The sequence below is a fragment of the Sceloporus occidentalis genome, unplaced genomic scaffold (assembly GCF_023333645.1).
Source record: "Sceloporus occidentalis isolate IW3139 unplaced genomic scaffold, rSceOcc1.0.p SCAF_3, whole genome shotgun sequence".
In the NCBI taxonomy this organism is placed as follows: domain Eukaryota; kingdom Metazoa; phylum Chordata; class Lepidosauria; order Squamata; family Phrynosomatidae; genus Sceloporus; species Sceloporus occidentalis.
This window is the reverse complement of record NW_028316983.1, coordinates 99,710,224-99,736,775: the sequence shown is the minus strand read 5'-3', so window position 1 is coordinate 99,736,775 and position 26,552 is coordinate 99,710,224. Positions and strand designations below refer to the sequence as shown.

Here is a 26,552-nt window from a genome sequence, read left to right as displayed (position 1 = left end):
TGTAACACAGAATCTTTTCTCTCTCCCTTTTGGTTTGTTTATTTCCTCCTCTCTTCCAGGAGAACCAGCAGGAAGACAGCAGGTACCCACATCATCGCCAGCTTCTGAAAACAGCAGCGCAGCCCACAGCATTGGCAGCACACAAAGCACTCCCTGTTCCAGTAACAGCACGGCCTAACCCAGGCGGAGGGCAGGATGCAAGTCCCTGGAGCAACATAGGAGCAGAGAGGTTCATAGGAGCTGATTTACTGTCATTTGCTCTGATGGATTTGGCTTCTTTGGCAATTTAGGGAGGAAAGATTTCCTTCATTGGTCACCTTTTCCTGGATGAGTGTCGTCCTTGAACCTCTTGTGGCACGTAAGCTAAGACATGACAAAGCTACTATTTATGTACAGCTGTGGACTGTGTAGAGAGGTCCACAGGCTCTCAATGTGAAACACAAGCCAGACCCACCGCCATCGCCACCTTCTTATGCCATAAATGCTGCTTTGTCTCTACAGAATCTCAGTTCGGGGATTCTGCAAGTGTCAAGGAGACACAAGGTGTCTGTAAAGGGATTTCAGTCTCATAAGCTGGGGATAAGAGTTTGTTTTCTTTCTTGTCCCCCACACCCACCCCTCAGCTCCTGACTTTTTGGTTAGGAGATTCCATCTCATCAAAACAAGGATGTTTCAAACACAGAGTGATTAACTATTAAGATGATGGGTTTTGTCAGCTGTACTTGACCATTCTGCTGTAGCTGCTTGGTCATTTTTCTGATGGCTGTGCTTACTTGAGCACAACATTCTTCCTGCTAACTCACAGCCCTCTGGTTCTGTGTTCCCCAAGTTTAGCCATCAGTAGCAGGCAAGAAACTGAAGCAATGTATATATGGGGTAAAATGTGTTGGGTCAGAGATTTTTCATGATCATAAATTTACCTTTATTTTTTTTACATCGCCAAGTGCTGATTGGATACATGATTCAACATGTAGCGCTGTTCTATTTTCCCCCCTCATGCTACTCCATTTTATTTAGGTTATAAGTTCTAGTCTCATTTCTTTACCTAGAATACAATTCACTGTGTAGCACCTGTTACATGTAATCTTCCAATTTGCTTAGAAGGTGTCACAAAGCCTATTCAGTGCACAGCAGCAGCGATAAGCACATCCATATTCAAAACTTCATCATTTGCTGCAGTGCTAGGCACAGCTTTTGATGCACATTTCCACTGTCTGCCCTCAGTATTTCAGTGTATGAGGAAACCCTGTATTTCTTACAAGTGTCATGTCCGTACTGCAGTCTCTCTGTAGCTGTGTCCAGTGGTTACTGTGTGCTACAATATAGCATATGCATTGTTTTGTGTGGCCTTTGTGGCATGGCTGAATATATTCTGGGATACCTGAATGTACCTCAGCAAATGTGGAAGTGGTCAAATATTAGAAGGAAAATCTAGAAAGTAAAATGGCTGCCAAGATAGCCTTCAATTTTTGACTCAAGTTTCTTAAGAGCGCTGTCCATTGTAGGACAGATAGCTTCATTTTATTGATTTTGACAGATCTATAAGTCTTTCTAGACTGGCATATGAAATGCAGCAGTTTTTATCTCTGACTTGGGGACATCCAGATGTATCCACATTTTGGGAGTGACTCATAATGCAACACCAGAGTGTTTTCAAATTTAGACAATTATTTTAGTAGTATTATTTGATTTTCATCCCTTATGAATGAATATTATCAACATCTAACTTTTTGTCATCAAAAATAGTTGGGCCAGGCCTTCCTTCTTTATGGTTCCAACATCTTTATTGGAAGATGGAGGGTGACAGCAAGTAGAGGCACCGAGAAGCAAAGTACATGATTCACCATCAATCAGAATGAAAGGGTTCCTTATAAGTATGTTTTGTATCAAATTCCTGGATAGCCATCTTAAAATTGCAGTTGGATATATCCCAAAGCAGCATTTGAAATGCAGAGAGAGAGAGAGAGAGAATGAACAAACAAGTACTAATTTTCACTATAATCTTTAGAAATCCTGGCTCCTCCTAGTATTGATATTGAAATACCACCCAAATGAAAACTGAAGGACCTAATTTGAAACTGTAGGGATATTAAGTTGTCACTTTGTGAACTGAATCGTGGACTTCTGATTCCTTCCTTCTGGAAACAATAAAAGAATCACTGCTCTCCCTTTGCAGACAGTCAAAAACAGTTCTTTTAGCCTTCAGTGGAGATTGCTTTTCTTCTATTCCTTCCTGCCGTGTCAGAAAGGAAAGTTTTGTTGGCACAAGAAACAATATAGTTTGTGAGATAGTTCTTCTGCAGATGCAAGCTGTGTGGCATCAACTCAATCCATGCCCCCAGTTTATATAATATTTGAATCAGTGGTAATTCAGGAGTGAAACATAGACAAAGGAAACAAGAATTGTTACCTTAAATTAGGTGTTTCAGTATGGTTTGAACTGAGTCTTTAAACACTCCCCCCCCCCCAAATAAAAAAGAAAACTGAGGAGTTTATCAGACAAGGAAAATTGGAAGTATAATCCAATGGCAATCCGAACACAATCATGGGGTTTAACGTTATTGCATGATAGACTACCACATGCAATTTCAGGCAATGGCAAGCTATTTTCGAGCAATGGGAAGTCAGTTTGAACGCAATTTGAATTCACGTAAATTCGCTGAACTAGCAAATTCACGTGAATGCGTTCTGGCCCCACTTTCTTTTCATTCGAAATTAAGAGAAATTCCTCCCGTGTGATAAACCCCTCCATCCTTTAGGCTAGCTGCAACTTGTGCTACAACTGCAATGGGGATCCTGTAAGAGTGAAGGATCTGAATGCACTCCATCACTGTTGTTTTGTTCAAAGGGCAGATGGGCAGAGCATTTGCTGTAGTCTCACCCTCCCCACTGTCCCCCCCCAAACCCTTTCACTACAACACAATCCCACAGTATGACCCAATTTGGGTTGCCAGCTAGACAGAAACCCCTCTTCCCCCAGAAACCAGTCTATCATGTTCCCAAATTTTTATAACAACTTGGTAAGCAGATATAAATGGGTAAATATGTTCAAGTCATGGAAATGAATGTTGTCACCTGAACAGCTACAGAGTCCAGTTCCAAAGGCAATGCTTGATCCAGTGCATAGCCAGTTCCCTGGTTGCCTTTCACCCCTTAGCCAACCCTGCTCCACTCCAGCCCAACCATTGTAGCTAGCAAAGGGGAGAAGATGTACTGGTGCAGCAGATTTGAGTTTCTTGGCCAATTTGGAATATATCTGAAAGAAATTCTAATTAGTTATAAAAAAATAAATGTGCTGCCATTCTCAGGTGTTTGCAGGACTGGGTCAGTGGGAGCTATCTGGACAACCAATATGCTACCTGTGTATTTAAAAATAATGTGCTTTGCCTAACCTTCAGCTGAATGTACTATGTAACTTTAAAATGTCTTCAAAGAAGACTAGAGTCTTTAAGTCAATCATAGCTATATTTTATTACATTAAATGTGGGCATAAATATATATAGATACAGATATATATTTAAATATAAGTAGCTTTATGCAGATGTTAAATTTCAGTTACTGTGAATTCTTCAAATTTTGTACATTATTTCTTTTTCCTGTTTTTAATCAGATTTTTTTAAAAAAAATGTGGAGGGATATAGTAAATATTATAAACTTGGTTCTTGGGATGAACATTTGGAAACTTTATGTAAAATAATTAAATGTATATTTTTGTGAGAGAGAGAAAGAGAGAGAGAGAGATGCTGCATTATCAATATTTCTATCAAAAATTTACCTATCTAGATTTATATCTCCAGACATAAGTTTTTTAAAAAATACAAGTAGACAAATGACATTTTTGTAGACTTATATTCAAGATTAAGATATAATTACTAAATTGACATTGATGCACTTAATTAAGAATTCTTCAGAATGCTCACTTTATTATATAATTACTGTATTATACTTACTTTATTAACAGCTTGAGTTAATGGGAAATTATTACTGGCTAATTAGACAATAGAGCAACTGCCAGATTCAAATAATCACCTAAAAATATGTATGCTGTCCCATACGTTTTATAGGGGTATACACACTATTTTAGTCACATGCCTTGATCCAGAGATGCGTATGCCCACCTTGCTGATGCTGCTCCATTAAAGTCAAAGTGGAGAAGCAATGTATCTCATTGGTGAAATGGGCATGGAAGTTGTCGTGAATGAGAGAATATTGTGTGTGGCAACAAAGCTTCTGTGCCCATCATTGGGTCAGACTGATAAACTGTAAGCATCATTCCCTTTAATCCAGGGCATTGCTGCTTATTTCAGTGGAGTTGTAAAAGTCCCTAGAATGAGTAGTGACTTTTATTAACTGGGAACATTGCAAGAAAGGTAATTTCTCAAGAAATAGCTTTGTCACCAGGCTGAAACAATATCTTTTCCAAATCATTGAACTCTGCATGTAAGCTCTATTTTTATGTCATTTTAAAATTTACTGCAAGTTATTTCTTTTCGTGCAATTTGATGTTGTATACTGTTTCATTTCATGTTGTGTGTCTTTGTTCATTGAGAACTTTGACTTGACTCATTCAACAAGTATAAAACCATGCAAGTGTCCCAAGCCTGGATCTCAATCAATGTTTATTGTGTTCGCTAGGGAATTTCTTATGCTCCATGTTTGGTATTTCAGAGGGAATTTGTCAAAAGCTTCTGAGATGTTCATGTATGCTGTTAATAGCTGATGGATTAGCCCTATACACATGCTATTTGATCAGTTCAAAGAACCCTAAATAATTGAAAGACAGAAGCCATACTTACTTTTTTTTGGCAAGGGTTGTTCTTGAATATGTTCAACAATTTTCACTTTAATGCAATTTTCTACCACTTTACCTGGGAAATGTACAGACTGATTGGATCCTAATTTTCCAACTATCCCTTCCAATTACTTTTTTAAAAAAAAAAAACCACCATAATTTTACATCAGCTACCTTTTGGTCTTCTGGTTTTAACAGGAGATTTTAATGTTCACTGTTTTTTGATAAGAATGGAAATTTCATGTTTGAGATCTTTAAAGACCCTCAAATAAATGTCATCCAGATCCAACAATGTTTTCATTTTGGTGTTAAGTTCATATAATGCCATTCTTTGTCACACTACCATTTGTGATAGCTTTTCAAATACCCTCCCTGAAAACCTATGGGCATTTCACCAATAAACTTCTACAGTAAAGACCAATGCACTTCAGTGCACTCCGCCCCTCTACTTCTTCAGTATGCCTTTTCATATCTTTTTTTACTAAAAGATCTTACTGCCTAAATGGTTAGATTCCTTGTCCAGGTATACTATATTTACGAATCAGTCTGTTGCTTTTTGCTATAGGAATTAGTCCTTTAAATTCCATCTTTGCTTGCCTTATTAACTTACATTTAAGTCCTGCTTGCCCACATGAAGTTGTTCCTTTTACATCAATAGAAATACAAAAACTGAGAAGGCAGGATTAAGATTTCTGGGGGGACTCCTCACTCTACAGCTTGTTTCAGCAATGCATAAACTCCAGTTCATTCAGCTTTTTATATGCAAATTTTATCTAATCAAGTACCTTTTGAGTAATTTCACATTAGACTGCAATTACTTTGCTGTCACAAGAAGTCAAAATGTCATGCATTGTGTAGGGCTGATACAGAATTCTGCATACTATTTTGAGAGAAGATTGTATGTTCTTCCCCTAACCCCTTATTTGTTTAAGATTATGTGTGTCTTTGTCTTTTCTATGATGTGTATCTACCTCATGCTTCAAAAAAAGATCCTACTGCTGATTGTAAGTGCAGTCACGTAGGTATTGCTGCTGGGCATCCACCATCCAGTTCTGGCCTTCTGCAGAGCTGCCATATACACAGATTAGGAAAATTTGCTTTTTTGGGGAATAGTCCCCAGAATCTTACATCCAGTATAGTGATGTTGGCTGTGGGGCTCTGTGAGTTGTGCAAAAAATCAACTTTGCAAGCTTCTGTGGCTAAAGCCTATTAGGATACATGGAATATGCCCAACAGCAGTACCTACTGATACGCGCCCCATGTAAGTAGAGTAACTTTTTAAAAATGAGGCAACTGTTCTGTTTTGTCTGTCAACCCTGGGGTGTTCATGAAGCAACTAAATCACTGTCTTTAATCTGCTATTTTCAAAACAGAATACTTTAAAAAGAAAGTGAGCCCAATGTCCTTTCTTCTTTTCCGTTCTTTTTAAACTAAAGAGCAGGATAAATATGCCTGCTTAATCCCTGTGGCCAGTTTGAACACCCCATATGTCTGTATTTCTGTGTTTTGTATATTTCTAAAAACACTTTATGTAACTGATAAGTTGTACAGTTTTGATAATCCCATATCATGTTACCTTCATTCCCTCATGCTTAATAAAATTATATTGGCCATTAATAATATGTAGTGCTTATTTTCTGAATTAAAAACTATTCTTGAACTCAATAGTACTGCAAGAATGTAATCAAGCTGCAAATCAAGTTATATCCATTATTTGTGGTTATGTACCTTCAGGTTGGCTCTGATGTATGGTGACCCCAGCCTACAGTGTTCTTGGCAAGATTTATTCAGAGAAGGTTTGTCATTGCCTGTCCCTTAGGCTGAGAGAGTATCACTTATCCAAGATCACCCAGTGGGTTTCCATGGATGAACAGAGGTTTGAATCCTGACTGCAGCGTTCAAACCACTACATAACACTGGTTCTTTAACCATTATAGTGGCTTGAAAACTGTGAAGTTAAAATGACAGTTGCAAGTGTGAATGTGCTTCCTTTGTAATATATGAAGACAGGAGTGGTGCATCTTGCCTTTAACATGTTACATTACTGTTTTCCAGATCTGAGTATGATACATATCTCCACAAGGGATTTATATCTATCTTTACTGTCTTACCAGTGGTGTACTAGAGCCAAGGCTCAGAAGGTCAAAATGACCCCAGTTTTGGAATAACAGGAGAGTATGTCATCTGCCATCACTCCCCAGTTTCCCTGCCATCTCTGACCTTAGTTGTAGTTCTCATAGTAGCTGGGTTAGGAGGGAGAGGTGGATGTTTCTAGCAATAATATATTGCTATGAGCTATTCTTGTTCTGATCTACCATAGGTTGGGATGACTTCGTCTTGAATAAGCCATTAAAGTGCCAAAACTTTGAAAAATCTACTCCTTGTGGCAACGAAACTACTAGGGCTGGTATGTGGGTGTGAATCAAGACAGGTATCTGCATTCAAGGGCTCTTCTTCAGAGGGTGGCTATGGGGACAGTAATGAAAAAAGCAAGCCCCAGATTTTGGCACTTCGTCGAGCCTTTCAGTTTGCTTACAACTGTACACAGCTGTAGTTAAAAGAATGTACCAGCACCTCTATAATTGTACAACAGTTTCCCTACTTCTTTTTCATCATGTTGCTGCTGCTTCTATAGTTGCCCATAGAGGCTCTCACCATAATCGAAATCTAATTGCTAATTTCAACTGAAGTAGACCCACTGAATTAATGAAATTGGTGAGTTAACAGTTACACAAATTCTGTTGATTCAATGGGTCTAATCTATTTAGGACTAGCATTGAATTTGGAGCCTGTAGTACCTGCCAGCTTTTGAAAACTTTTCGAGATTTGGGTGTTCTTCTCACACCGTATTCCCCCTCAATGACTTGGAAGAAAGAAGTCTGGAATTTTCTATCAGTTACTTAAAGTATACTTAGGCTGCATCTACACAGCACAAATAATCCAGTTTGACACCACTTTAACTGCCATGGCAGAATGCTGTGAGATTCTGGGAACTGTAGTTTGGGGAGACATTTAGCCTTCTCTATCAGAGAGCTCTGGTGCCACAACAAACTACAGTTCTTGTAATTTCATAGTATCAAGCCATGGCAGTTAAAGGGGTGTCAAAACTGGATTAATTCTGCAGTGTGGATACAGCCACAGTTAAGTATAAACTTACTAATTACTTAATAATTAGTGATTAACATATTATTATCAATTAATAATTTAAAGAAGATAAAGGTATTTTCTGTTGACAAGGTTGTCAAGTCATGACCAACTGTAGGGAATGGTGCTCATCTCCATTACTAAGCCAAAGAACCAGCATTGTCAGAGACGACTGTGATCATGTGGCCAGCATGATTGCACAAATAGGTACCCACCAGAGTGGTACCTATTTATCTACTTGCAATTGCATGCTTTCAAACTGCTAGGCTGGCAGCATATTTCTCCAGTACCACACTTCCTTCACAGCCATTGCACCTATGGCCTTTTTGTCACTGCTGGTGCTGCCTTTGTCAGAGTAGTTCTGCCAGTTTAGTGGCTCAACAGGATTCCAGGCCATGGGTGCAGCAAAACAGAGGGGGGAGGAAATCAGTAACTGGGAAATATGAACAAGATAGCCAACCAAAATGAAGAGACACGTCCCAAATGCATTGTCAGCAAAGAGTCATCTCACTTGATAGAGATACATCTGTACATCATGTGTGCAACTACAGCCAATGCAACTTCCTTTTGGATCTTGCAGTTCGGTATATTGCATTCAACACTACTGAACTGCATGGAGTTGTCATCCTAAACTTAGTTTTCAAGGAGATTTTCTTCTCTGAGTAAGTTTGGGCTCTGTGTTTATATTGTTTAATCCACTTTAATGCATTTTAATATCAGCAACCCCATGAATTATAGCATTTCCTTCCTAATAAAACAAAGACCCATGTTTTCATAAACGTTATACACAGTGCAGTAGATGTATACATAATAATCATGGAGGACAATGAAGTTTTCCTTATTAGACCAGAGTTTTCTTCTTCAGCTCTAAATTAGGACAAAGAATTAGGCTTGTCTTTCCATTATCTTGAAGATATATAGTGGCCCACAGTTTTTAAAAGATTGTGTCATCCATTTTCTTTTCTTTTTTTTTTCTTTGGGAGGAAAGAATAATTATTTACAAGCAGCTAGTCACGAAATGTTGACTGGATGGCTCTTTTTAAATGTTATAAATTGAAACCTCAAAATATAGCTAGGAGAACATATTTTTAAAAGTGTTGGTTGCTGCCAGACACTTGTGAATGAAACAAGCATTTTGGATAACAAAGATTATTACAAAGTGTCAGCTGCAAGAAGAATACTGACCAGATCCTTTCTTACTCTAAACAAAATTTAAATATATAGCAGCATGGCTTGGACTAAGGCAACTGGTCAGGCCAATGTTCCTCTGATAAAGCTCCATAATAAGTCACTTTGTAATTGTAAGGCAGAAATTTATGAGAGCTGAAGTCTGCTTGCTGCCTTTGTTTTTGTTCGGTATTCCCAATGCCTTAACTTGAGAGCAGACCTTCTGAACTAATGTGCATTTACATGGATTGGATTGCACACACATATACAAAAATCAAATGACATCATCCATCTATCTGAAAAGGTCACAGCTTAAATTACTCTTTCATGGATTTTTTTCTCATTTACTGGAAACCATAAGGGAAATCTCTAGGGCCTGCGTGGAAGAATTTACGCTGAGGCAACATGTTGGCCAGCTAAGCACAAAGGAAAGACTTTTGTGCTTTACAGGCCTCCCCATCCTGCCTACTAGAGCTGTTCCTCTATCACTTTGGATAACATTGCAAAAGAGGGGCTTAATTGAAGCGTGTAAAGTAAATTTAACCACTCAAAGAACAGATACTTGGTTATTGAACATTTACATCTTTCAGGGGAAACACTTGACATACTGAAATCTAAGGTGAAGCTCTTCATGGGAAGCAGAATGGCACTATCACCTGCTTGTTGCTACTGATTAAGTGATTTTAAAACAAGTTCAAATTCACATCATCATCACCACTAGGGCACAGGCACATGGGTGCACAAAGAGAGAAAGCAAAGTTTCTGACCTTCAGGAAAAAATGGCTCTTGGAATGGTTGCTTTTCAGTACACATTCTGGGCTTGCCAAGACTTCCTGGGTGAGAAGATAATGGTGGACAAATTTTCCCCCAGTGTTCATCTTCCCCTGGAATGTGGAACTGTAGACGGCTGTGTTACATCATGTATTCTTGCAAAATATAGGGCTATGCGGAGGCACAGTTACCCACTGTGTGACATGAACTTAGTGTGTGTATTGGCTTGAACACACCCAGACTCTTCTGCCATGTGCAGGGGTTCCTTTGCAAGAGATTCTACATGGGAAAGGATCCCTGCAGGGAAGAAGACCAGCAGCCACTGTACTTAAGTTATGTGTTGCTGGGATGCATTACTGGTTACAATTAGCCCTAAATTCAGAGACATAGGACTTTATCACAGGGAAGTGCCTGCTATCAGCTTCAGTTGATATGCCAGCTGTGACCCTGCCTGCAGCCGGGGGACCTAGAAATGGTGGTACATGTGTTGGTAACCTCTCGTCTCAATTTCTACAACACACTCTACATGGCGCTACCCTTGTGCCAGGTTCGGAAGCTTCAATTGGTGCAAAATATGGCAGCCAGGTTGGTTGCTGATAAATCCAGATTTGACCACATTACACCTATTCTAAAATCCCTCCACTGGCTGCCCATCAGCTTCTGGGCACAGTACAAGGTGTTGGTTGTCACCTTTAAAGCCCTACATGGCTTGGGTCCAGATTACTTACAGGAGTGCCTCCTCCTTTATAATCCACCCTGCACACTCAGGTCCTCTGGGAAGAATTTACACCAGCTGAAGAAGACCAGGTTGACTGTGGTTTCCCAGAGGACCTTTTCATTGGCTGCTCCGAAACTGTGGAATGACCTGCCGGAGGAGATCCATCATATTACCACCCTTGACTCCTTTAAAAAGGCTGTCAAGATGAATCTCTTTTGGCAGGTCTTCCCAGATTCATTTCCCATTAAAAGATAACCCCATCCGCCCCTATTTGTACTACTCCAGTTGCCCATCTTTTAATTGTTTTATAACTGTTTTTAATCTTGAACTTGTAATTTCATTGTTTTATTTTAATGTTGGTGGAAGCTTGAGTTGTGTACTTTTCATTATGTTCTGCTATGTGTTTTTGTTTTTACTGTAACCCACCTCAATCTGTAGGGAGAGGCGACGAGATAAAAATAAATAAATAAATAAATAAATAAATAAATAAATAAATAAATAGGGCAAAATCGGGTTTAAACAGCCATTTATTCGCATTTCAGATTTTCACACAATGTCGCTATTAAAGAGGCAATAAAGAGGCAATGAACACCAACAAATCATTCACAAGGAAATCCCAAAAATGATTTGTTGTTCTTTATTGCCTCATCAATAGCAATGTGTTTGAAAATCTTAAATGTGATATCATGTTTTGCACAGAATAATCGGCTGTTTAAACCCCCGATTTTTCCCAATAAAATTAATAACCATGTTAGTCTTGAATACCAGTATGCAAAGGGATCTTGTAGCACCTTTGAGACTGCAAGAAAGAAGTTCATAGCCTAAGCTTTCACAGATTTAAGTCTACTTCGTCACATGCATCTGACCTAAAGGGTTTCAGTCCAGCTGCTGCTGGATTTACGTGTGTGCTGGGTGAGGCAGAGTTTTGGCAAAGGCAGGGAACAAGATGCTGCTGTTGGAACAGGATACAGAGATATAGAATGGTTCCCAGTTAGGAAAGGGGTAAGGCAAAGTTGCATACTTAAATCTGTGAAGGCTTAAGCTACGAACTTCTTTCTCTCAGTCTCAAAGGTGCTACAAGATCTCTTTATTGCCTCTTCATGCTAAGAAAACAAAAATAATGACCACAGAAGAGCTCCAAGAATTCATCCTAGACAATGAGAAAATAGGAACAGTCAAAGAGTTCCCATTCCTTGGTTCAAATACAAGCAGAGGCTGGATGGCCATCTGTTGGGGATGCTTTGATTGTGATTTCCTGCATGGCAGGGGGTTGGACTAGATGGCCCTTGTGGTCTCTTCCAACTCTACGATTCTATGATTCTAAGAATGGAGACTGCAGTCAAGAAATCAGAAGGAGCCTAGGAATGGGAAAGTTAGCTTTGAGGCTGGAGCCAGTTTAAAATGCTGAGCGATAAGCTCCTTAATCATGGCTCCCAGCATACAAATATATGGTTTAAAAAATAAAGTAGGAATTTTGATGGCTGATACTTTAAAGGGTCATATCCATAAACAAATAGAATCACTTCTATAGAATATTTAATTTTTCTAAAGTATGCCATGTTCAAAATCAACATACAGCTGCCTCAGTGGGTTATGTATTCCTGATGTGTTCACCAAATAATATCCAGATTTTACTAGTTAGGCTGCAAGGAGGGGGGAAAACACACACTATATATTTCATAGCTCATCCATTAGTTCAAATGTTACATTCCCTGAAGTCATGTACTAGAAAGCAAGCTGTTCTCTCAACCAATAAAATAAAACTGGGGTTTCTGATGATATACATATAGAGAAAGCAGCAACATTCACCAATATGAATCCTCAGTCAAATATTTCACTAGATAGCGTATCTTTCAAGTTATGACAAGGAAATTCTTTTTAGAAATTGAGAAAGGAGGTAAAATCCCAAGGAATGTGAAAAATAAGGCCTTAGTCATTTGAGAAATATGCTATAAGAAGAGATTATCAAACATTGTAGCACTGCAGGTAGAGACTTGTTAACTGCTGTGAAATCGGCTTTGACTTGTGGCAATCCAATGAATGAAGGACCTCCAACTCACCCTATCATCAGCAGCCATGCTCAGGTCTTGCACACTAGAAGGCTGTGGCTTTCTCAGTTCAGTCTATCCAGCTGTAATACAATCTTCCTCCTTTCCTACTGCCTTCTGTCTTGCCAAGCATCATTGCCTTTTCTTGTGAGTCACGTCTTCTCATGATCTGTCCAAAATATGGCAGCCTCAGCTTAGGCATTTTGGCTTCTAAGGAGAATTCAGGGTTGATGTGTTTCAGGATCTATATCTTTGTCTTTTTGTTTGAGCCTGTGTAGTATAGAACATTGGTTCTCCAACTATGGAGGTTTTGGAATGGCAGATCCAGGCTCATGTCTCCACTAAGGAACCTGAGTTCATTGTGTTTGCTCAGGTAGTTGTTGTCTCGTACGCCAACCTACTTCACAGGTAGTGATGACACTAAAATGGGAGGAGAACCTAAAATGGGAGGAGGAGAGTGCCACTTTGAATTCCTTGCAAGAAAGGAAGGTAATAAATGTAATAAAAATTAATTGGATGACTCTGGAATTTCTCTGTCACAACTGATATTCTCCATTTAGAAAGAACGAAGTAGGTACTGTTTGCTCATACAATTGGTTGTGTTATTTTTATCTTGTTCTTACAATCTTAAAATTAAGGGAATAATTAAAATCTCTTACTGAATAATTGCAGTGACAGTATCTGGTAATTTTAGCATATTCTTAGAAAGATGACAGGCATAGTAAAATCTATAGAAGTAAAGCAACCTAAATTGTCACACTTTGAAATATTCTGACTGCTATCCTATCTGCCCAGCAACTTCTGGGAGCAGAGGTTGTCCTGGTTCTCTTCTTCAGTTTTGTTCATGAATTTGTGAAATAAAACATGGTTTGCACTGTTGTTGTTTATGGCAGAAGCATGCACTCTTTTCTCTTTTTAAAACAACCATCTAGCTAATGTGGTGTTATTTTTGGTGCTTAACATGCCTGCAAAGAGAAAAGGTGGCACCAGGAGCAAGAAGGAGAGAGAAACCATTTGATTTGTAATTGCTTTTGTCTATGAAGACTCCTAGAAGTAGGATGTTGGCTCATAGACAAGTCAGAAAGCTGTCACAGTAGATTAAGGTCTAATCAAAATGCCGTTTTCTTACGCCAGGGCTGCATCCGCACAGTAGAAATAATGCAGGCTGGCACCACTTTAACTGCTATGGTGCAATGCTATGGAATTCTGGGATTTGTAGTTTGTTGTGGCACCTGAGCTCTCTGACAGAGAAGGATAAATGTCCCATAAAAGTACAGTTCCCAGAATTTCATTGCATTGAGCCATGGCAGTTAAAGAGGTGTCATCTTGGATTATTGCTGCAGTGACATTGCAGCCTAAGTGAAAACAGAGTATGTACAGAGTTGTAGCTACTGATTAAGACATTACCCCATCAATATAAATTTTGCCTTTAAAATGAATCTTGTCTTTGATCCCTACATTTCTAGCATCAGAGTGAGTAAGACAGTGAAAATTGTTCACACCTAGAGTTCTTATATTTACTGTGTTCACATTTCCTTGCTAACTTTGCCTTCCTCTTTTCTTTGGATCCCTAAACTGTATTTTGAAATGCTTGACTGAAGTTTTAAGTTACTGCAATGCTAGAAATTTGGAGAGTGAAGGAAAATTCCAGGCGATTTCTTATTAGGGGGGAATGCCCTAATTTTTGCCCCACCACACTTTGTGGCAGTGCCGTTTTGAGCATTCACAACCAGTTTTCACAGATGGTTAGTTTGGGTTGTGACATATACCTTATAAAAGATATCAGCAAATATGCTTACTCTGCAGTGGCTGCTCTCTGCATCATCTCCTGGGAGGAAAACCTGGTTTCCATTCAAGTATTGTATAGGATCAGAACTTCATTTTCAAATTAAACAGTAAAAATTGTGTTAAATCAACAGAAAAGCACTAGAGTCAGTGAAGGAGATTATATTAATATCAGATGAAGAACTGGCTTAAACATACAGCTTTAAATATCAGAAACCATAATCTGGCAAGTATTTATCTTGGATAAAGCCCAGTAAATGCTTCATCATTGTTCACTCAACTGACTTCTCTCCTAGCACTGTAACCTATATTTCTTTTGATAGATGGAATTATTCCCTTGTCTCCCAGATCATATTTGTTGCACTTTTAGTCCAATATCCCCCACCCTTCTTGCCTTACACACCTGATTTTAAGTATGTAACACCAAAATGCTTCCAAAAATTTCTTCCTCTCATAACATATCAAATTCCAAGACTTCTGGCTTTAAGGGCCTTTACTCAAAACATTTGGTTTCAATAATTTTATTTACATCAGAGGGGATTAATCTCTAGATTAATCTATACAAAATGGAATTTGCTCTTTCTTTCTTTCTTTATTCCTTTCTTTCTAGAGGTTGTCCTAGATGCCTCAAGTTGGCTTATTCTGACCTCAAAAAGCAATTTAGATTTTAATAATAAAACCCCTCAAAGGAATATATAAAGACTCACTAGGTGATTGAGACAATAATGAATTGGCCTGCTGAGAAATGTGTTAATTAGCCATTTAGCTATCAGTTATACAACAAGGTCTGCAGGTTCTCCCTGCTATTAAAAATGTCTAATAGTGACAGTTCCAGTTTTAGTGTAATAACTTTGGCTTACAACAACAGCTGAAGTCTTCAGCACGCATTTGCTGCCACACATAGCCATTCAGAAATGGTGGGAACGTGCTTCACACAAAACTTTTCTGAACTAATTGATCTTATCCCAATCTTCTTCAACCACAGGAAGATCAAATGAGATAATGGCTGGAATCCTATATCAGCTGCCTAGCTGAGTATACTTAACTAATGGCCAGAACAGACAGGTCAAAATAAAGCTGCTTCGGGTCACTTTGGAGGTATGCTGTTTAAATGCTGCATGTGCCCTAAGAGGCCGGAAGCCATGCCAAAGCCACGCTCCAGTCCTAAGGACTAGAGGGCAGCTTTGGCACAGTTTCTGGCCTCTTAAGATGAGTGTGTCATTTAAACAGCATACCTCCAAAGTGACCTGAAGCAGCTTTATTTTGGCCTGTCTGTTTGGGCCCTAAGTAACCTCTGCTGCCCCAACTCCCAATACCTTACAAAAATGTCATTCAGCCATGCTCCAGTTGCTGGCAGGATGAATTCTCTTCTTCCCATGCAGCCCAATAAAGTAGGCCTACTTAGTCAGATGGGGACTCCTACTCTGGAAAAGCAGAGAGAGTAAGTAGCCCTTCAGAACCTGGTGGTTTGGATTCTCTTTGTCTCCCCCATCAACTTTCCGGTTGTTCTTCACTTTTGCTGTTTGGCCACCACTGTGCTGCCAGAAGCAACAGACACTTGGAGAGATTGCTCTAGTGTGAGCTCACCCAATGTACTCAACCTAGTGAGTAGGAGGGGAAGAAAGCAGAAGATAAAGAGGCACCCCTTATATTGAGATTTAAAGGAACAATGAAGGCAGAGCAAGTGGCAAAGTATCTGAAATTGAATGGTGGGGGGTGGGATACAGGGAAGGAACAACCTGGGCTAAGCTACAAGTTGGAGAAACACAAGGCCTTCCTGCTTGCTGGCCAGGACAGAATCAGTACCTTCCCATATGTGGAAGACATTTTGGTGTCACTTCCTCTGATCGAGAAACACAGTGCAGTCCACTCTCCCTGCACTGCCCTAATGAATCCACTGTATTTCCATCAGGTTATCAAGTAGGATCAGACCAGGCGAGGTTAAGTATACTTAAATAGGTAACTGATACAGGATACTGGCCAATATGTTTAGCACATTTTTTAGAAGTGGTGCCTCACTTTAGTAGTTAGAGGTGTCTGCTTGTCATAGCACAAGGTTGTTGTTATTTTGTTACACCTTCCTTCCTGCCAGTAATGAATCATTTTCTGTATTCTGACCTGTCTCAGATCTCATTTTTTGCCTAAAGACTGATGTAAGAGAATAATAAACTATAAATAAATCAACTTTTTAGGAGCAGGTGAATCACCTGCGAGCACTGAGAAGAGAAACGGGGCATATTAAAGAGCCATTTGAAGTGGTGCTATTTTGAATTGTAACAAACAAATGCCTGATGATATAAGGAAAAGAATTTGTTCCACAACCCACATAATGCAATTCTGCATTTGAGCAACTTGTGCTTAAAAAAGGAACAGTCTTCATGTTAATTGCCTATACTTATTATGTCACCCATTTGATCATTACTGAGTCATGCATACATCTCTTCCAATATAAGGATGAGATTACCCGCAATTAAGACAGCCACATCTGCTCCCTCCAGCCACGTGCTCAATTATGTCAGATAATTTGGTTCCAGATGTCCTTCACAGGCAATATCTTGAAAGTCTCATCAGCACCTCAATAAATTCATACAGGGTGGGGAGGAAAAAACAATCATTAGAATTGACATAGTACTAAAAGTTATTGGATTCAAAAACGTTCACTCTTCAATCAAGCAAATTTATTTCAGGAGAAATGTTACATACATAGCCCTCTTGGTATCCCTAGTTCCATCCAGTCCCCCATGGATGGAACAGTGGCACTTTCTTTTTATATTTCAAGATATGTAGGATAAGAGGCATCAATGTCATCATCACCATCCTCATCATTCATTTTTCCCCATATTAATCTCAGAAAGGGAGAGCAATTCCTTTTCCAAATACTTGTACCAGCAAACTGACAAAAATCTGTAATATACTTTACCTGAAATGTAGGGATTGCCCTACAATTAGGTGGTCTTCTCAAGTAGCAGGTGATGAAGGCTACATCTATGTACATTATTTAAGTCTAAATAGAACTGCATGTTATGTGTTTGGACTATAAGACATTTTTTGTGGAAAATCCTACAATAGAATCAGCAAACATGGATTTCATGGCAGAGAATTGAGGGGAAAAGAATGTAAATTTAAATGACTACTCCAGCAAAACCAAATATCCCTAAGCATTTATTAATAGTAGTAATGAAAGAGAACATTCCTGTGATGGGCCTTTTTTTTTTAGCAATGGGAAGGTTCAAACTATTTTCTCTGTTCACCATGGTTCCAAACCATGTATGGCCTACAAATACATTACTAAACTGTAACACCCACCTTTTGTTTTCCCATCATTACATAGTGGTTTTATGTATCTAAATATTCTGAACACTAGCAGGAATTTCTAACTCATTCCAGCTGAAGAGACAAATAATAGACCCCTTACAGCCATGCTGACCTTGGTAGGAGATCTGATTTTCAATACTTTTCTTATGTATATTTTCCTCTTTTCCTTTCTCACAATTATTGATAATTCTGAGCCTATTTTATGTTCTGTCCTGTTTCCTCCATATATGCTCCAGGCATTGCAAAAATGGTACACTAGACTTGGGGCGGGGGGGGAAGCAACTCACACAGGTTGGAAATCAGTGCACAACATGGGGAGTAAAGCTGGAGAATCTAGTAGTGGGACATGCCCTTAGATAAATTTATCTTTTTGAGAAGCCACCCTATGCTATCAAGGCGAATCTACTCTGGATTTTAGTCTCAACTTTATCCAAGATTTGGGAGTCAAGATTTAACCCTTTGAAAAGCTCCTTTAAAACTCAGTCTAAAAGCCAGAATGAATTCATCTCACTACTGACATGAAAATCACTCCACCATCACTACATGCATACATTGAATAAAAGAGAAAAATGTGCTGAGCAGGGCATCCACAACATCTGTGTGCTAGGAATGGGTCCCTATAAGGAAAAACTTATACACATGGACCTTCCCAGTGTTCTGAAATCCTGATCAATCCTGATAGGTTTGAAAACATGGGGATAGCTGTTCATGTAGGCAGTAAGCTTCTCCTGTTAGACATTCATCTAATGCACAGGCAAAACCAGCAACCTCATTCAGTGTGTGATGGACAAAAAATACTATGTCATCAACCCATCAGGCTGGGTCACAAAATAGAACTGGAAGAGTTTAGAAATGGTTTCTGAACCATAGTTCCTAAGATCTTCCATTTGCCATGCTAGCTGAAAGATTTGGGGAGCTGTAGCCCCCCGCTCACTGCAAAAAGCCATCTCATAATGTTTCCAAACTCTGAAATATAACTAATAATGAGACTTGGATTTATTACAACTAAGACAATATGTTAAGTGGGACTGAGCAGTAGCAAAAATGGGAACTTTTTTGTGTGGCATAGAAATAGTGGAATAGCAATTAATAGAATAAATAAATGAATATGTTGAAATTACAATAGATAACAGCACATAAATCTTAATCTGAGAATCCTGAACATTACTGAACATTACTAATGATCTCTATCTGAAATGGAAAATAAGGATTTATAGCATAAAGATCTCATATCATTTATATTCTGTGCAGCAAGGCTAGAAAATGTCAAAACATAGAAAAATTAGAGAACTCTTAAGAATTAAGAGTTAGCTAAACAGGATATACACTATAGCCCTATCAGAGACATTAATTTATAAATTAAGACTAGCAAAAGGAGATATAAAATAAGAATTTTTTGGTATCTTGTGGAAGCGATTTGTTACTTTTATGTACCGAATGACCAACTTGAATTATGGATTAATAATAAAATAATAATATATAAAGGAATCCAGAGCTTGGGGTGTATATCATTTGAAAAAGATGGTGCTAGAAGGTGGGGGAAGGACGGGCCTTTTGGCTCATAACCTGGTCTACCCTGTTTTTCAATGTTGGACTGTGAATGAAGCAGCCCTCCAGATGCTGTTGGATTGTAATCCTCAGCATTCCTTACCATTAGTTATTATGCCTAGGGCTGGTTAGAGCTATAGTCAACAACTTCTGGAGGGCCGCATGTTTTCCACCCCTGTCATATAGCCTTGGTCACCTTGCTAGATGATCATGAAGGGAACTTCACAGAAGAAATATGTCCCTGTTGGTTGTGCTAGACCTTTCAGTAGCAATTATTACTAGTGCTCATGGTAACTGTCTGGGCCATTGGACTGAATGGAACTTGGGGGTACTACTGACAGTCACAAATACCCCCTCCCCAACAGGCAGCAGCCACACCAAATGACAGATATTTGTTCTGTTGGCAATCAGAGCACAGCAGGATGACATTTTGAGCCCCCTCCTTCCAGCAATCTGTGGTTCACCAGTCAGAAGCAGGACCTCTGTTACAACATCTCATCCCACTGCAGATTGCTGGTAGGAAAGGGCTGAAAACATCACCCTGCTGTGCAGAGCAGACCACTGTTGCTTAGTGTGCCTGTTGGCTGTTAAGATAGGTTTGAGGAACTGGATCAGGAGACTACCCATAGTTAGGTATTCTTAACTATGTCTGTGCTATAGGATCTCAGCCAGTTATTTTGTAGGCTAATTGAAATTCTGTTTGTTTCAAAATAGTGGACATAAGAGACACAGAGCCAGAATGGTGTAACAGTTTTAGAATGAATTAGGACTCTGGAAGACCAGGACTTGCATCCCGGCTCAGCCTATAATAGGGCCACCATAACTTGGAGTTGACATGAAGGCACATAACAACAACAAACATAATGTGCATTAGCTACATAAGGGGACGGGATCTTGCACTTAGCAAGTTTTCATACTACTAATGCATCTGTTTCCATTTAGTATCTGCTGTAGATATGATACTGTGTGTTTGCCAAAACAGACATGATTTGTAAAGAAGAATAAGTTGACACATATATTAATATCATACTGAAACATACACACTCCATGGACAGGAGGCACCAGCCAGGAATTATCATGCTGAGGAAACATCTTTATCTAGGGTAAATTTAAATCAACTGTGTGTTGTTAAATCAGTTTCAAGACAAAATGTATGTTCAGTAACAATGCTGGCTTTAAATGCTGAACACCAGATTCACTGCTTTTATATCTCATTTTAACTACATACACATTTGAAAGCAAATGCAAAATCAGTGGGAGAACAAAAAGCATAAAGACTTTGGCCTTGCATTCAAACCCTGGAAATTCCTCAGGGAACTCTGGATTCAAAAAATTCAGCTTCTCAGCACTAAATTCAGGCATTTGCCCAAGGCCTATCCCTAAATGACAATGCCATGTGTTAGATGCCATATTGTTAGGATGCAAAACAAAGGAAAAGTTTTTTTCAGATAGTGATCTAAAATTTCTTATAATGATGGATTTGGTTAGTAGATTCTTGCCAAAACCAAACCCATAAAAGTTGTTTCCATATTATTGCAAAAAAGGAGGCAGGTCTGGTGAATTGGTTGTACTTCACAGTGGAATGTAAGCATATTGAGGAGATAGCTGAGGTCTCACCAAGCCTTATCCAGCACTTGACCATTTTCTTTTGTTGTTGTCATCCTTGTCACAAGACAAATGTTGATATTAGATTTAAGATAGTATTTAAAATTGATGCATCCTAATCTAAACAGCTATTTGGAATAGGGTTCCTCAGGCCCAGAACCACAAAGACTGTTAACTGCAATAAGTAACATGAATGGGGCTCAGAACTACTTCTAGATTAACTGCACAATTTCCCCCCAATAACAACCATAACTTAAGAGACAGCTACTTTAATTTCTCTTAGCAGCATGTTCAGTATGAAACACTGTAGGGAATCAATTACTGTATTGGCTTCAGATGCTCTTAGTATGTTTTTGATAGTGAAATGAGTATGTGAATCTACCTCATACATTACAGGAAGGATTTAGACATTTTAAAATTTGCTGAGAATATGTGTTATATAGTCTCTTTTTATTAATAGTGATGACCAGAATTCTACATGTCACTATCTAGTTATGTAACTATCTTAGTTGCATAGCTAACTAGTGTTTCCCAGCCTAATCACCTCAAATCAAACTTTCTGGGCATCAACCATGCAGAGGACAGGGAATCTTGGAGATGTCTCATCCACAGGGTGGCATTGGGTCAAAATCGACTTGAGGGCAGTTAACAACAACAAAACCATTCTGCTGATGATGAGACATTTCCATCCCCTCCCACCAGCCAGTGATCCTATGACAAGGAAATGCAACAAATGTCATGCTTTTGACAATCACAGTATTTGCAGCAGGCAGTTAGAACTGTGACAATACAGCCACAATTATAACTATGCAGGGACTGGGAATATGGATCCGCTATGGATGTGTAGCTTACACTACCAGACTATCCGAAAGGCTGTATCTCCCCATACGAATTTGCCAGATCTACAGTGGAAAGCTCTCTTTTGGTCCTGCCACCATCACAGGCCACCATCATAAGTTCACTTGCAGAGAACATGAGAGAGAGCCTTTCTGGTGGCTGCTCCCACTTTCTGGAATTCCCTTCCACAAGATAGATTGGCCCCCTATCTGCTTGCTTTTCAATAGCAAGCAAAGACATTTTTGTTTAAGTAAGATTTTAATGAGTAAACAGGAAAGGCTTTTTATTGAGATGTGTTTTTTATTTATTAACTTTTCTATGGTTTTAAACCATTTTATATACAGTGCCCGCACACCATACAGAGGTGCACTATACACAGCTTCAAGCATACACTGAAGCTGCATGACAATGAAACAAATGGTGTGTGTGCCCGTGGCATGTGCACTGCGCCACATGCATGCGCCCCATTGGAATTCCCCTTACATGGGGGGATCTGGAATGTCCCACTGTAGTATAATGTGGAGGCTTTTACATTTTAAAAAAATATATATTCTAAAAATTAACCCTATTTGGAAGTCATTTTGAGTACCACTCTGGGAGAAAGGTGGCATACAAATGAAATGAAATGAAATGAAATGAAATGAAATGAAATAAATAAATAAATAAATAAATAGCTAGCTTACATATTCATAAGTGCTCAACAGAATGCCAGCCAATGTCACCTTTCCATCAGCTGCAAGGTTCCCTCAGTTGTGCTGAAAAGGACAAACACAGAAGACTTCAAACTAGGGGAAGAACTTCAAGATATCTATACAGTGGGCCCTTGGTATCTGCTGGGGTTTGGTTCCAGAGCCAGCCATGGATACCAAAGTCTGTAGATGCTCAAGTCCCATTATATATAATGGTGAAGGAAAATGGTGCCCCTTATATAAAATGGCAAAATCAAGGTTAGCTTTTTAGTATTCATATACTTGTAAAAATATTTTCAATCCATGGATAATGAATCCATGGATAAAGAATCCATGGACATGAAAGGCTGACAGTACAATAGGCTCAAATGTCCTTTGCTCCTCACAATATGGGCCCTCTCCTTACTAAATGAATAAGGCTCCCATGAGAGACAAGCTTTTGTATTAACTGTGTCAGGTAGAATGGCAATTGGCAAATGACAAGCTTTGTTAGGCAGAATGACAAGACAGCTTGTTTTCAGTTCCACGGACAGACTGCCAAGTGGTTGCAAAGACATGCATTTTAGTGGCTTCAGGAAAATGACAGCCTAGTCAAAACAGTTCAAATATTTCATGTGTGTATAGTATTAAAAGCTGGGTTTACAAGCTGTTGTCTACTTACCTCACAGATGACATAGGAATAGCTGTTGGAATAGTGACCAAAAAAAGAGATCTGTACCTTTTGGGGGGGGGGGGGGGGGATGAAGCATTCAGGGCATGTTAGGGTCATGTTTTTCATATGCAGAGAAACAATGCGTGAGAAGCTGCCAATCTTGACATTCTGTTCCAAAAAGCAACATTCCATTTCATTTATCTATGCCTTCGGGTCCAAAGCTCTAATACATTGCCATTCCTAACTTCATGCTTGCCCTACCTATGCATATATTTTATGGCAAGGAACCATCTAAATGTGAAATCCTGATCTATAATACCTGTTGAGCTAAAGATTATGGGAAATTAACAATCCTTCTATTAGCCTTTTTACAGAAGTCTTCCCCAACATCTGTTAGATCAGTATTTCCATTTTTCCCAACCCATGTTACATAGGCTGTGGACAAACATGTCTAGAGGTCCCCAGTTGAAGAAGGCTTCCTTACAGCACAAGAACATATCTGTTGCTATTAAGTGGGTAAAATGAATTTAAGAAAAGAGCCAAGTGGGATATGGCTCAGAGTGACACTGGGCCCTCAGATCTCAGGGCCTATATCTGCCTCTCTGGTATTCAGGGAAAGGGGGAGAATCCAGGGTGAGAACAACAGGGTAAGTCCCAGTACTGGGAAAAGAGTGGGATATAAACAAACAAACAAACTATGAAGACACACCCAACTAAAGGTGGTGGCAGGTTTGGGTGTGCAACGCCGGTATGGCCTGAACCAACACGAAAGAAAATGCAGGGGGAAGTCAATCAGTCCTGGCAGGACATCACACAAACAAACAAACAAACAAACAAACAAACAAACATTGCCTTGGATTGCACACCTCACAGCTACCAATTTCTTTTCAAAGCAGAGCATGAAATTTTTTTTTGCTTGAACTTCAATTATTTGTGTTATTATATTTGCAGAGATGTTAAAAACAGAGGCCAAGATGATATTGTAGCCATGCTTCATCCCCAGATCCAGCACTTAAGACCCACCTTAAAAGCCAGTCAGCTGTCTCATGCAGCAGAGGGCTTTGCTGCTGGTGAGCATGGCATCGCAGCATGGCATGACCAATCCCTTCCTGCCAGTGAGCAGCGGTGTAATGAAAAATTGTGTCAAGACTCCACAGGGATCCTTGCTTCTGTTCCTCATACCATCACTTCACTGATGGAAGGAGGATGGCCCAGTTCTATGATTCTGCAGCACCCCATTTGAGAGCACCACCGAGCTCCATTGTTCCAGAAGGCTGGCTAGCTGGCTGGCTTTTAAAGTGGGTTTCAGGGGCATTTGTGGTTGTGGCAATGGTGCCATGATTCTAAATATAAATACAAAGTAGTTATAAAGTTGTACGTCTGGCTTATGGCATCATGACTCCTAAGAGGATGTCAGACAGAACTGGGGAAAGTGTGTGTGTGTGTGTGTTTCTGGTCAATGTAGAGCTTGGAAAATTGAATTTCCAGATAAATATTTTTCCACTTGTGTTTATTTTGTGAACGGGAAGAGTTGAAGGAGAAAAAACACCATAAAATGCAGGAAAATGAGAAATGTACTCTGGTGTTTTAGTGGAACAAAATGTTGTTAAGCTATGCTGTTGTTAAAAAGGCTTTTATTTGTCCTGCTGAAGTGTTTCGGGGAAAACCCTTCTTCAGAAGCTGATTCTTCTGTTTCTCTTTTTCTGTAGCCAGAGTTTCTAGCATTGAATAACATCTTCTGAGCAACTGTGATTGAAGCTTAATGTATCATAGTTAATGCCATCACCAATCCCTCCATGACATCACCTAGATCTCAGGGATGGTTGGAACGCTCCTGAACTGATAAACCTAGCAACAGCAGGATCTTGTCAAATAGACCCTACTGTACTGTACTGTTTGGATTAATCAAAATTATAGGGTTATCTAGACTGGTGTGCATGCTGTTAGTGCTGAGCCACTGTAGATATGCAATCACATCTTAAAGAACAAGTAAAATTCGTGTAGGAGCAATCATTACTTCCTAGTAAAGTTGCTGGCCTTGCAGAGTCCTAACTGGCTATCTCTTGTGGCACTGACAAAGCCACTTCCTATGTTACTAACTGGGTGTGAAGAAGGCTACTTGGATGATCCTTCTGGTAGTCACAAAACCATTCTTTCAAGTTTTTCTGCTTTAAAGCCTTTAATAGCCCAAAGGTGATTAGTTGCAAGTCACATGCTCTCAGCCCCAGAAAACCCTATGACAGGGGCTAGGGTGGCCATAAGTCAGAAGTGACCTGAAGGCACACAACAACAGCACATTCTTGGTGAAAGAGAAACCTTTGGCAAAAATGATGATGACAGGTTCTCCTGCAACATGAAGCATGCATGAATAACTGTTTTAAGACATGGCAGTTACATTAGAATAGGGCAATACAGAATGGGCACTATTATGGTGGCTGTATTTTTGAGATATTTTATGGATAAAAGGAGGAACTCTCTTGGGTACCTGTCAACACTCCTCATCTCACTGCACAGATCACTGCCTGAATCTGCCACCCCACCCACATGACACATTGCAAATGGCTTTCCTCTGCTTGAGGCTTGCTATATTCACTCATTTGCCCTGTAATAGCCTGCCCTACATTGGCTTCTAAAGTGGGTGTGTCAATAAACTGATCATAGTAACGTCGTTTTAAAAACCCAATTTAATTCTGCAGTGGATGTGAGTTTTTTAAAAAAGCTGTAGCTCAAACAACAGGGCTATAACACCAAGGTATGGATAAATGTAGCAAGGCACCTTCTGTCCCTATAAGATCACAACTGGTCTGTCAGCAAAAGCTGACAAAAGTGCATCTACTCTTAGATGGCCGTCTATGCCAAGAATGATCGATCTATCACCTTGCCTTAACTGTCCTTTAGGGACGGGGTGGAAAATAAGGTTTCAGAGGGGAATTCCATTTCCTAGAAACACAACTTCCAGATATGAAAATGTGCCCCTTTGGGTGCCACAAAAAAGTGTTATGGGACCATATCCAGCCTGTAGACCCCATTGAGAAATGCACCAGAATAGGCTGAAGACCACTCATCCGGGCAGATAAACCTCCTGCTAAGAATATCTCCATCTTGCCTGAACTGAGCAGCTATTTACCGAACCCTATTCAGCTCATTCTAGGTCAACTTCAAAAACTTAACTAATGAAGATTACAAATCCCAGAATACCACAGCCAACACTGCAAGTAACCTTGAGCAAGCACCCTTCCTATCTCCTTGCATTTTGATCACTAAACAGCATGCAGTAAAATACTGCCAGAGGGCACCTCAGACACAACAACTAATGGAAGGCATTAACTGTGAAATCCAGATTGTGACTTTAGCTTCATACTATTTTGTAAACTTGTCGCAGCAAAGTTTGAGGGTCCTACCATGTATCTCAAGATAGGGCATTTTAAAAGAAATTCTAACTGGTTGTTTATTCTTCCTTTTAAAAGATTCATAAGTGGAA

At 39.4% G+C, this 26,552-nt stretch overlaps 1 protein-coding gene across 3 annotated transcripts in view; it reads left to right on the top strand.

Annotated features, from left to right (window-relative positions):
* Positions 1 to 6,412, top strand: part of LOC149316472 (transforming growth factor beta receptor type 3-like) — a 182,764-nt gene extending 176,352 nt beyond the window's left edge. For all 3 annotated transcript variants that reach the window (XM_089515596.1, XM_089515597.1, XM_089515595.1), the window contains one exon: positions 60 to 6,412. In XM_089515596.1, coding sequence (XP_089371722.1) covers positions 60 to 178 — 119 coding nt within the window. In that variant the 3' untranslated portion in view covers positions 179 to 6,412. The remainder of the gene's footprint in view (positions 1 to 59) is intronic.
* The last annotated feature ends 20,140 nt before the right edge of the window (positions 6,413 to 26,552 follow it).